Genomic DNA, 12,389 nt, shown 5'->3' with positions numbered 1-12,389 from the left:
TTATGATCTATTTTACAGCTGAGCAAACGAGGGCAAAGAGGTTATTTGAGTTGCCCACAGTCATATGAGTCAGTGGGAGCTCTGGGAATAGTTCTGTAAATGATTCCTCGTTCTGAGCATTAACCACTACACACTACGCCTTTCCCTAGAGCTGGTTTAACAAATTAGCAGTCCCCATCTGGCAGCCGAACTCTGCATGGAGTCCTGACAAAATACCACAGCCAGGACCCAACCAGGGCTGGTTCAAAAGCAGCAGCAGTAGTCTTGTGAGCCGATATGGAAAACTCCAGTGGCCAAGGCTGGAGGAGCTGTGCTAAGCGTGTCGTTGCTGGAAATAGCTTTCTGCATATCTTAGAGAGTGATCCCTTGCATTTTGTTGTTAAAAAGAATATGCCACCATCACTTTGCTGTAGAGGGGGATGGAGGAACTACTTTCCATTTGTGGCAAATTAGATGAACACTCAAAGACAGGAAGAATTTCATTTACAGCACTGAACAATCACAGCAAACATTCATCCAAAATTTCACATATTAAGAACTTCATGGCTGTTATAAATACACTGCAGTTCACGTATTAGTATACGTCAAGACATTGTAAAAACTACAGTTGACAAGTAACTGAATTAAAATACATTTGGAGAAGTATTATCTTTGCATCTTCCTTTTTTTTTTTCCATTCACTTACTACTGTGCAACATTCAGTAATTTTCAAGGGGTCTCCCAGTCATCGGGGCAAATTAGTAAGGTTCTCCTCGCTGTGGAAGAGCCCAGGTTGCAGGGGCTTTTTTTTATTATTATTTGTGGGGACTAAAGGTAAAAATTAATAAAAACATTAGCTGTTCAATATACCATTAATGAATAGTTTTGTACCATGATTAAATTTGTCCATGCTAAATAAAGTGAGATAAATGAGCTTCCATTCCAAACTCAGTATTTCCTTTATTTATTAATGCAATCCCTAATTTTGGGGGGGGGGTTACTAAAGACACTCTCTCACACACACTGTGTGGCTAAACCCTCTGACAATTCCAGCCTCAAATATTACTTCATGAAATAGAGCTCGATCAATTTCCAAATCTCCCAGTGCTGGTCAGTCTGATGAACTTCTCATTCCAAAGCAGTGGTTCCTTCTGCAGAGGGCCTGTACGCCCCATTGCCTATAGAAGAAACTTCTTCCTCAGAGAGACCTTCTACAGCCACTAAAATAAAAAGGGTCTGCAGCACATGGACCACAGGTGGCGTTTGAAAATGAAAGGTGATTTCAACAGAAGTTGCCAGCTGCCCAGAACCTTTGAAAATCAGAGCACTTATCTAGCAGCTTATGGGTTAGGTTTCCTATGGGACTTGTGCTCCTAGGTGTTGTTGAAAAATCCAACCCTGAATATCAACTTAGGAGCCCAACTTTAGAATCCCATTCTTTCAAAAACTCTTGGCCTCAGAAGATGTTGTTCCCTTACAGGATAATTCATGCCACCTGCATAAAGCCAGCTCTATGCAGGTAGAGTGGTTTGGGAAATTAAGATCTAGCCCCCAAAACAGGACCGGGGATAGGGGCTGCGGCTGTAACCTCTAGCCCTCTGTACAATTGTAAATGTGCACCCACACCTAGGACGACCAGACGTCCCGATAAAATCGGGACTGTCCCGATATTCAGCTGTTTGTCCCGCGTCCCGACGGATGTATTGTCGGATGCCATTTGTCCCGATATTTGGCTTCGGCGGCGCTCCGGCTTTTTTTTTTTTAACGCTTCAGCGGCGCCCTGCCCCCACATGTGTCCCAATATTTAGTTTTTGTCATCTGGTCACCCTACCCACACCCCAGATCCCTCACCACCCCCTGTGGGTCTGTCCCCATAACAGGCTTCTGCTCCAGCAGACACGAGACCAGCCCAGCAGTCATTTCTGCAGCACACAGCTGGCTCACAGACCTCCCTACACAACCACTGTAAACCATTCTACCTCCAGACACCCATCCAGTCCTATGCAGGGATTTAAGGAGTACAATGGTCTTAGTACAGCACTGGTGAACTATCCCCTGCATGCCTAGAGCTAGGGTGAGATGTGGGGGTATTTCCCTCTCCTTGGTCTATCATTATCTAGGAGCCTTGTTTGTTAACTCTGCATCCTTGGAGCAACTACTATTACTCACATTTCTAGTGTGGGCATTATCACCTCCCTCAGCTGCTAGCTTACTTTTATTTAATAGGAAATGTGACTGAGGCTACATCTACACAGCAAAAAATACCCATGCTGGCAAGTCTTCAGAACCTGCATCAACTGACTCGGGCTCGCAGAGCTAGTGCTACAGGAATAAGAATAGCAGTGTAGACATTCTGGCTTGGGCTAGAGCCCAGCTCTGAGGCCCTCCCCACTAACCAGAGCCCAAGCAGGAATATCTATGCTGCTATTTTTAATGCCACCGTGTGAGCCCAAGTCAGCTGACCCAGACTCAGACTTATGGCTGTGGGGATTTTTTATTTTTTGCTGTGTAGTTGTGCCCTTGGGCCTATCAGTTTTTACTGTAGAGGAGATTTCAACTTAAAAACTGAGTTCCTTTAGGGTTGCCACCCATCCAGTTTCCACCTGGACAGTCCAGGTTTTGTCTTGTGTGTCCTGATGCCATTTGACAAGACCTGATGTCCGTTGTTGTTGTTTTTATTCTGGGGGGGAAGAGGCAGAGAAAGGGTGAGGCCTCGGAGGTCCGGCTACCAGCCATTAGAAAGGTTTCAATCCTAATTCCATCCCACTCTGTCTGAACTCTGGCGTTTTTCAGAAGAGGAGTTTTCCTTGGTAGCCTGCACTAAAATTTCATCTCCAACCACAGCTGTGAAGTGCATTGGCTGCTGTTTGGCTAATATCTCTTTCCCCAGCAGTGACCGCAGTTTAACACTGCTGCCTGAATACAGTTTGTGCAGCACTTTAACACCCTTCAGGATTAACATGTAAATTATTATTGTTAGATTTCCTGTATACTTGCAATAGCACGTAGAGGCTTCAACTACATCAGGACACCATTGCACGAGGCACTGCATAAACATGTAGTAAAGGAAAACCACTGTCCTCAACTGATGGGTATTTGCAGTGCAGTGCATGCACTTACAAAGCTTCTTTTAGCCACATTCCCTATTCTAGCAGCATTCCATTTGTAGTCTAGAGAATATTTCTGAGACCTGTCATATCATTATCCCAGAATTAACTTTAATGCACCTGCTATAATCCTCTCTACTTTATCAGAATTTTTCATAATTCCAAGTTTCTCTTTAGCTTCCCCCCCGCCCCCCATTCCCCCGCTTCAAATCGCTTAGCAAAATGAACCAATAAGAATTCCTTTACTATTTAGGCTTGCTAGGCAGGGTAACCCCTTACTGACTTCCAGGATTTATTTCTCCCCGCTTCAATATACTCTTGCTACAGCCTGTGTAACACCGACAGACTCCAGTCGTCGGTGGGCGAGATCAAACCTGGGACCTCTGGAGCTAAATACATGAGCCTCTACTACATGAGCTAAAACCCAAATGGCTCTTAGCTAAGGCTGTAGAGCAGACTTGTTAATCTCTCTCTCTAAGTGGTCTCAGTGTCACTAGATGGGACAGAACACCACACCCAGGAGGTGTGTGGGTTACACTGGCTCCCACACTTTCTTCAATTGTCTTTGTAATGTTATGTTTACTTGCAGTCTGCTATTCATCCACTAGATGTCTCTGAGTGCTGTAGAGTTCCAGGTCGTATGAGGTCACTGGTAAACAAAGGAAACCACGCTGGAACTTGAGCTGCGTGGGAGCCCATTTGTTTGTCTCTATTTAGAAGCAGTTTTCTGAAGCAGGAAGCATTTATTAAGGACAGACCATGACTGCATATGCCATGTCTGCCTTGGCTCCAGAATACACCCTTGTCTTCTCATGGAGCAGTCAACTGGCCAGATGGGCAGAAAATTCCACAGGTGTGGCAGTGCCTAAATTCCTTCAGCAGCAGATTCCTGGTGCTGAAAATGTAATGCAGCCTCTTCCTCACACCAAATAGACTTTTAGCAAGCTTGGAGTCTCCCCTCAACAGAGGCAGAAAGGCCTCTTGAAGCAAACTCTAAGCCATTTTGGTCTACAAATCCAACTGAAAATTGCACACAATCAGCCCCTCTTTTGCAATTTCCAGTATTCCTGATTTCAGTCAAGCCAGATATTTATATTTGCTCCTGGCTAAAAATCAGGAAGAGCAGAGGAGGAGGAATATTTCTTATTTAAAAAAACACACACACAAAAATGAACTCAATTTGTTTTAAAACTCAAGGGAGATTCAGATTCAGTTTGACTTTAGGGTGACGATTTGAGCCAGCTCTGATTTTGTTCAATCCAGAGAGGGAAACAAACCAGAACACTGGATACAAATCTTCTATATTGTAGAGAAGTTCAGTTCTGGATTCAGAGCTGGATAGGGAATTTGTAGCTTAGGTCTGTCTCTATAACAGGCCTGAACTCCAAATCTCCAACTCCCCTGGAGCTTTGGGGAACTTTAGCTCTGAATTCCATGGGTCAGAGCAATGTGTAATCCCTGTGCTGGAAGCTACTTCAGTAACTGTTCTACTCTAGTCACAAGAATTTCATTATTAATAGTTGTATTACAATGGTATCAAGAGGTCCCAGCCAAGATCAGGGCCCCATTGCAAGAGGTGCTGTACATACATGTAAAAGTCCCTGCCCGGAAGAGCTTACAATCTAGGTAGACAAGACACACAAAGGATGGACAAAAGGAAGTATTATCCTCATTTTACAGAAAAGAGAACTGACCAAAGAGATTAAGTGACTTGCCCAAGATCACACAGTAAACGTGTAGCAAATCTGGGGATTGATCCCAGATCCCCAAAGTCCCAGTTCACTCTTAATTACAAAACTACCTTTTCTTCTCTTGTGTACCTGTGCATTACCTTCACCCCAGCCTATCTGGAAATAGGATCCCCATTTCAGCTCATCCTCCTCCTTCTCCGAGTGGAAAGAAGTATAGCAACTCCTTAACTGATCTGCTGTTTCCTCAGTCCCTCCCTCAAATTCCTATGGACCAATTTTCTCTTTTACTTTCTGCCTGCCTCAAATATTTTTGGACAGCCCTTTGATAGTTGTCTGAAATAGTCTCAAAAGCCAGCATTCAATTTATTTATTTTCCTCTTCTAATTATACTTTTAGCTTGTTCCTGGTGGGTTATTTTTTTGTTTGTTTTTTTAGCTCTTCCAATCCTCTCCTTACCAGTCTGTCTCTCTAGTTACAAGCCTTCTATTTATGGCCCATATTACTCTTTACATCCCTACATAACTGCATTGGACTTCGCTGAGCATTAAGTGATATGAGCTGCAGTATCTCTGCTCGTTTCTGAAATGCAATGAAACTCCATTAGAGTGAACCCTATTATGCTAACTCCCTTGTTACAGTAAACGTTCCCTGAGGCCCCCTTCTTCCAAGTGAAATCAACTAGTGGTCTCAAGTCGAGCAGGGTGGGTCCCATTTCCTGGGAGCTCATTCCTCTATGTTCTCCATTAGCCACTTTGTAGAAAAATTTACTTAAATCATAAAATCTTCATGCAGGCCCAAATCCAGCGACTCAGCAGACTTTGCTTTGGCTGGGTGTATTTAGGGGAGGGGATATGTGGGGTACAATTAGGCAAAAGTCTTATAAAATCTAATATGGATGAAACCCAGAAAGTTCTAGGAAATTTCAATTCAAAACCTATACAATTTAATAGAGAATTATACAATTTCTTCAGGGTTTTTTTTAAACAATTGTATGGACTTCTACAGGCAGGATTTAATTCTCTATTAAGTTCTACAGGATGATTTTTTCACTATTTTTCTATTTAACTCTCATAAGAGTCCAGACTCCATGCTGTGATGCTGCTCTAGAGACTGTTATATGTGAATAGGTCCACAGATGCTTATTTTCTATGTGGGGTTCAGATGCAGCAGAAATTCATTTTGTGCAATGAATGTGAATGCAAACCCTATCCCTGCCTGTGCCTTAAACCAGAACCCTGGCCTAAACCTATCTAGATCCTTATGGTGTCTTAGGCCCATCTCCAAATAAAACATACTCACATTGCTGCCCCTCTCAAGCACAGAGGTTCAAAAAAAGCTCAGACAGAAGGTATTAAAAGAAAGAATGACCGTGTCCTTGCATGTGCTCTGCTCAAGACAGGAATGGAAGCAACAGAGCCAAATATATATAAAATATTTCTGTAAAGGCTGCTTTCCTGGTATACCTGGCCAGAGCAGAAACAGGAACATCTTACAAGAGAGACTGGGAGCCGCGTTCCCAGCACTGGGAGCTGCGCCCCTCGTGGAGGTGGGTTTTTTTAGAGCCCTGGGAGAACTCTCTCCCAGTGCTGCACCGCAACCACACAAGCCACGTTAAAACTTCACTGAAGTTTGCAAGAAGAAAATTTCTAAGTGCACAAGATTTTGCAGAGATCAGATTTTACATGTGTATCAAGAATGTGCATGTACTTATCTATCATAGACCAGAAACACCTCTCCTATCTGATCAGCATGAGTCAAATGGTGGATATCAATAACCTGCAGAAAACTGTTCTTGATCAATGTAGATATAGAAGTAATCTGCCAAAATAAATTTTAAAAAACCCCAAATAATTTTGAATAATGAATCTGCTCTCTGCTCACTGATAATCTGTGAGCAGAAGAGATTACACTCATTAAAATAAAATTTTCATTGCAAACTGTTTGCTCAGCTCTAACTATATAAGCTAGCAAGGTAGTTTCTGAAAGATATGAGCTGAATAAGAAGGTGGTTGCAGAATGACCATAATAAAAGTTAAACCTGGATGTTGAAACATTCACCACTTCTAGAAAAAAATGCAAAAAATCAAGTCTACGCTGTACAAACACCTGAGACTAGTGCTTAGTGCTACAAGGGAAATGTCTTTTATTTTCCAAGAAAAATTCCTAAGAAAATTAAACAGTTCTTTTCATCAAAAAGTTCTGCTAAATTTGAGGGGAGGGAGGTGTCAAAAAACAAAAAGCAAAGTTTTGTGGCGGGGGTGTTGAAAAAAACTATATGAACCTACGTTATGAAAGAATTTCCATTTTCTCAAGTCACTTTTCATCCAAAAATTCTGAATTAAAATTTTTGACCAACTCTACTAGTGTCCTACATTACATACTCCTGAGGGAATTCTGTGCCCCAAAAATGCAAATTTTATTTGTCAGTAAATAGATGTGGAGGCTCCAGCATAGCAGAGGGGTGCATAGGCCACCGGCCGCACAGAGGTGGGAGATCACCCGGCAGCCCCCCACCCCCAGGCCACAGACACATTGGTGAGGCTGCACTTGACACAGCGCAAGGGCCAGGTCTGCCCCATAAACACCCCGGGTCCTTGCCCCACCGCGCCAGCCACACCAGCTGTGGGCAGGCAGGCTCAGCAGGAACCAAGGGTGGGGGGGATCCAGATGTGGGTTGAGATGGTTCTGTGTGGGGCAATATGGGTGCAGGCAGGTCAGTGGGGATCTGGATGCACAGGGGCAATGGGACTCTGCAGAAGGGTGAAGGTGTGGGGGGCTCAGTGCGGGGGGGTCTGGTTGCAGCTGTGGGGGCTCAGTAGGATGGGGGTCCAGGTGCAGGAGTCTTGTCAGGGTGGTCCAAGTGCAGGGGGGAATGGGGCTCATTGGGTGGGGGTTCAAGTGTGAGGGGTAGAGCTTAGTGGGGGTTCAGGGTGTGGGGGGGGTATTCCAGATGCAGGGGTGAGGCTCAGCAGGGTGGGTGAGCTCAGCAGGGGGGTCTGGGTATGGGGGGGTCCAGATGCATGGGGTTGGATGGATGGGGAAACAGCTCCCTATACGTGGCTGAGGAGCAATGAGGGCTGGAAGTGGGGCGGGAGGGGGGTTCTTCCTTCAGCCGGGGAAGTTTCTGGTGGTGGGTCTGACCCGGACCCGGCTTGACAGCTCCTTGCAGAAGAAGAGGAAAATCCGTCCTCCTCAGTCCAGTCAGGGCTAGCAGCTGAGCCTGGCCCAGGACAGGAGCCTCACCCCACACTCCACTGCAATGATTTACCTCTCTGCCAGCTGCTCCAGGTGCCTGAAATGACACACCTGTGCTGCTGGGGAGAAGTGCATGACCACTCTTGCTGCTTCCCTTTGCTTCTTTGTCAGAAAATAATTGTTTTCTGCGGGGAAGCAAAAAAAATCTGCGGGGGTCATGAATTCTGTGTGCGTACAGTAGCGCAGAATTCCCCTAGGAGTAGTAACAGCCAGGCGAACATCATGTAGCTCTTTGTCCCCCACTAGTGGATAAACTGTGTCTAGAGGTTTATGAGCCTGCCGCTGCCTTCAAGGTAATGGACCTGGCCTTTTAGCTCATGTTTTTAGATCCAAAATTCCAAAGTTCACCCCTGCATATGGCCCAGCCAGCGGTGTGTTTACATATCTTTGCTGTGACCTTCATTAAGGAGATAAAGCCAGAAGATGTTATTTCCACATTCATCTTCCATAAGTTTAACCATTCACTGGGCAGAACACACATTTTGAAGGCATTAACCACACATAAATGAGCAATACGAAAAGAACATGCATGTTATTTGCTGGCACCAGCCTCCCCCTCCCCCCATGCCATTAGCCAACAGGGCAGGCCAGGTGCCTGAGAAACCTTGCAAAGAAGCTGCTGATACCAATTGGCTAGCAGTGAAGGAGTTATGATGAAGTTAGCAAGCAGCCTGTCGCAACCCACATATAAACACATAAATGCTCAGGTCTTTTTATGCATGGTGAATCTTACCACATTGCCCTTGATCAACCACCCATCAGCCACCAACATATAGCTACACTTGCATTGGTCACCTTCAATGGCTTTAAGGTCACACCTTCTTAAATATTCCAAAAGCTGCCATTAAAAAGACAACTAAATAATACAGTAGATGAACAGGTGTATCTTGGGATGAATGTATTATGGACACAGAGCTAATTGTGTTAGGAAATCACCCTGTAGCCGTGTTAGCTTAGAATTAGGTACCACACAGAAGACACTAAAACAAGACCAAAATAGCTGGGCAGTTTTCTCTGTCTTAACCTTTTTAACTGGATGCGCCACCCAGCCTAGCAGACTCCTATAAAGTGACCATGCGGGCCTTGTCCTTATGCAGTACTGTTGACGAGTTAGATCTGTCCTTTAAAAAAGTACAAGATGCCGGACCAGAACATTAAACGCCAATATACTAGTCACTGGGAAAACCAAACCAAATCCATCAACAATCTAAAGTAGTCCAGTGCCCAGCACATAACTATCACCCTAGCAGATACTTCACTACTGTGAAACGTACAAAACAAAGGGAAATTTGTGCCAAATGCTGAATCAATGACCATGGGAGGAAGAACCGGAGTACTTGTGGCACCTTAGAGACTAACAAATGTATTTGAGCATAAGCTTTCGTGGGCTATAGCCCACTTCTTCGGATGCATAGAATAGAACATATATTGGCCAAACCGGACAATCTCTACGCAAAAGAATTAATGGACACAAATCTGACATCAGGAATCATAACATTCAAAAATTAGTAGGAGAACACTTTAACCTGTCTGGTCATTCAATGACAGACCTGCGGGTGGTAATTTTGCAACAGAAAAGCTTCAAAAACAGACTCAAACGAGAAACTGCTGAGCTGGAATTGATATGCAAACTAGATACAATCAACTTAGGCTTGAATAGAGACTGGGAATGGCTGAGCCATTACAAACATTGAATTTCTCTCCCCATGTAAGGATTCTCACACTTCTTATCAAACTGTCTGTACTGGGCTATCTTGATTATCAGTTCAAAAGTTTTTTTTTTCTTTCTCTTACTTAATTGGCCTCTCAGAGTTGGTAAGACAACTCCCACCTGTTCATGCTCTCTGTATGTGTATATATATCTCCTCAATATATGTTCCATTCTATTTATCCGAAGAAGTGGGCTGTAGTCCACGAAAGCTTATGTTCAAATAAATGTGTTAGTCTCTAAGGTGCCACAAGTACTCCTGTTCTTTTTGCGGATACAGACTAACACAACAGCTACTCTGAAACCTGTCATCATGGGAGGAAGGAGAGAGATGACAGAAATGACACTGCAACCTGTAGCAACCTGCCACCAGATCAGGAATGAACACTGGTGACAAATAGAAACAGGGGATCAGATCCCCAGCACAGAACCCTGTCCCAAGCAGATCCTCTAACATACATTGGAGGGGTCTGTCTTGCTTTTTCAACACTTCAACATGCTCTAACTTGTCATGCCAATAAAGTCTCATTGAATTGAACTGAATACTTGTGGCCTGCATATTTACTGTGTGGAAAGCTATATCATTTGTTCCACATGCATGGTTTTTATGTAAGTATGTTTCTTCTTCAAATGGTTGTGTTGGCTAGAGCTGTAAGGATGGCAGGTATTTAATTTACCAAGCAGGATTGCAGTTGCCATTACAAGAGGCAGATCTCCTGCTCTCCTGACCTGAGCAGAGGCTGAAGCAGCCCAGTGTTTCATCAGTTAGAAGGAAGGTTTTGCACTGGATTTTAAGGTAGGGGCAGACATGGGGATAATTCATGGCCACAGTAGATTCTTGGGAAAGGGAAGAAGCAAGATGGCAGGTTCCACCCGAAACACACCAGTAACAATGCAAGTGTCCTAGTCTAGAATTTTAACATATTTGTCAACTTCCATTCTTCATGCCTCTCTTTCTTTCAAAGCCCATAGTCCTAGATGCCAGATGGGACACAGCACAAGTTGATGGCAGAGATGCCTTCCAATTTTCTTCGTCTCTACAATGATTTGTGGTTTAAGATTAACAGTTCTCTGGTGGGAATCTAAGGAACGTGGAGGCCTCAGTGGATAGAGGCTATAATGATTAGTCTCATACAGTTGGGAATTAACTGTTAGATAACACCCAATGGGTACCATAACTTGGCTTCCCCTACAGCTTTTCTTATAACACCACATAGTTATGATTCTGACACTTATTAATAGTACCGTGGCAGCAGGTTACATAGGTGCTGGAACTAGGGATGTGGGGGGTGCTGCTGCACCCCCTAGCTTGAAGTGGTTTCCATTATATACAGGATTTACAGTTTGGTTCAATGATTCTCAGCACCCCACTATCAAAATTGATCCAGCACGCCTGGCAGGTTACATAGGCAGAGGCCTGTTCTAGTCTGGATCTATCTGATGATGAAACTTTCGCTGCAAGTGCTACAGAATTTACACACGGGGCCCAATTCCTCACTGCACTAGCTTTACGCCAATATAACTCCACTGAAAACAACTGAGTTACACTGGTAAAGCTGGAGAAAAGAGCAGCTGGTGAATTCAGCCCTCTTTGTTGAAGACTGGGAGCTAAACTGATAGTATTTCAGCCACTAAAATAAAGGGCTCCAGTGTGAGGCACAGGACTGTGTATCTCCCATGTATTAAGAGTCTCAGGGCCAAACCCCAGTATAACCCCTTTAATAAGCTTAATCACATGCGTAAAAGTTAAGCTCAGTTCAACAGGCATGTAAGTATTTTCCTATTAAAACAAGAAGGTCAGCTCCATTCGCTATCAGCACTCTGGAGATCTAAGGTATTTGAAAAGAAAATACCTCTATAATATTTAACAGGAATAATGAACTTTCACCTTTCAGTGCAATTCACTCTACAATTTCAGCTCTGACTACAGAGTCCTACTCAATAAAACGCTGTACCCAAGCAGGCTCAGAGTAAGGCTTAGAAGCCTAGTTTGGCTCAGTTTTAAGTCAGTTAACTTCTCTGCATCAAGCGGTTTATTTGCACGCTAAACATATACTAGCGAGAGCTTGGTTATTATTACCTTGACACTTAAAAATCTGGTACCAGTCCTTGCCAAACGCCAGTGATGATGAGCAGTCACATTGCAAAACTCAAATCCGTCTTTCAAAGTCTTCACCACTTTGCAAGCTGTCAAAATTCTTGTCATCTTGAATAGGTTGATTGGTAACTAAAGTTAAAAAAAAAAAAAAAGAAAGAAAGAAAGAAAGAAAGAGATATCCTACTTGTATTTTTTTAGACTTAGATACAGGCAATCAGATACTTTTGCAAATTACAGTAAAGAAAACAGAGGAGCAGTCAGCGTGTTGGATTGACTGCACAGCACTCTCTTTTGCCTTCCCATTCTTTCTGGCATTAAAAGTCCTCAGTGTGGCCCCACCTTCTTCCCTCCCCTCCTCTGAAGAGCACTTACAACAGAGATGAACTGTGGTCATGTTGACTAGGTTGCATCATACCTCGAATACTAACTGCTCCTACTGGAGGACTGCAAGAATTGCAGGAAGCAACCAGAGAAATTCCTTATACATCGGCTTGTCAGAATTCAATTTTTATGTGTGTAATTTGGACAAATATTGGCAATGTTTATTTACG

General features: G+C 43.7%; 1 protein-coding gene across 1 annotated transcript in view; it reads right to left on the bottom strand.

Annotated features, from left to right (window-relative positions):
- Nucleotides 1–12,145, bottom strand: part of CPS1 (carbamoyl-phosphate synthase 1) — a 121,892-nt gene extending 109,747 nt beyond the window's left edge. The window contains exon 1 of the mRNA XM_034785103.1: nucleotides 11,821–12,145. Within this exon, the coding sequence (XP_034640994.1) occupies nucleotides 11,821–11,946 (126 nt within the window). The 5' untranslated portion in view covers nucleotides 11,947–12,145. The remainder of the gene's footprint in view (nucleotides 1–11,820) is intronic.
- Between the last annotated feature and the right edge of the window lie 244 nt (nucleotides 12,146–12,389).

Source organism: Trachemys scripta, chromosome 11 (assembly GCF_013100865.1).
Source record: "Trachemys scripta elegans isolate TJP31775 chromosome 11, CAS_Tse_1.0, whole genome shotgun sequence".
In the NCBI taxonomy this organism is placed as follows: Eukaryota; Metazoa; Chordata; order Testudines; family Emydidae; genus Trachemys; species Trachemys scripta.
The sequence above is the reverse complement of the archived record's forward strand: the minus strand, read 5'-3'. Positions and strand labels throughout refer to the sequence as shown.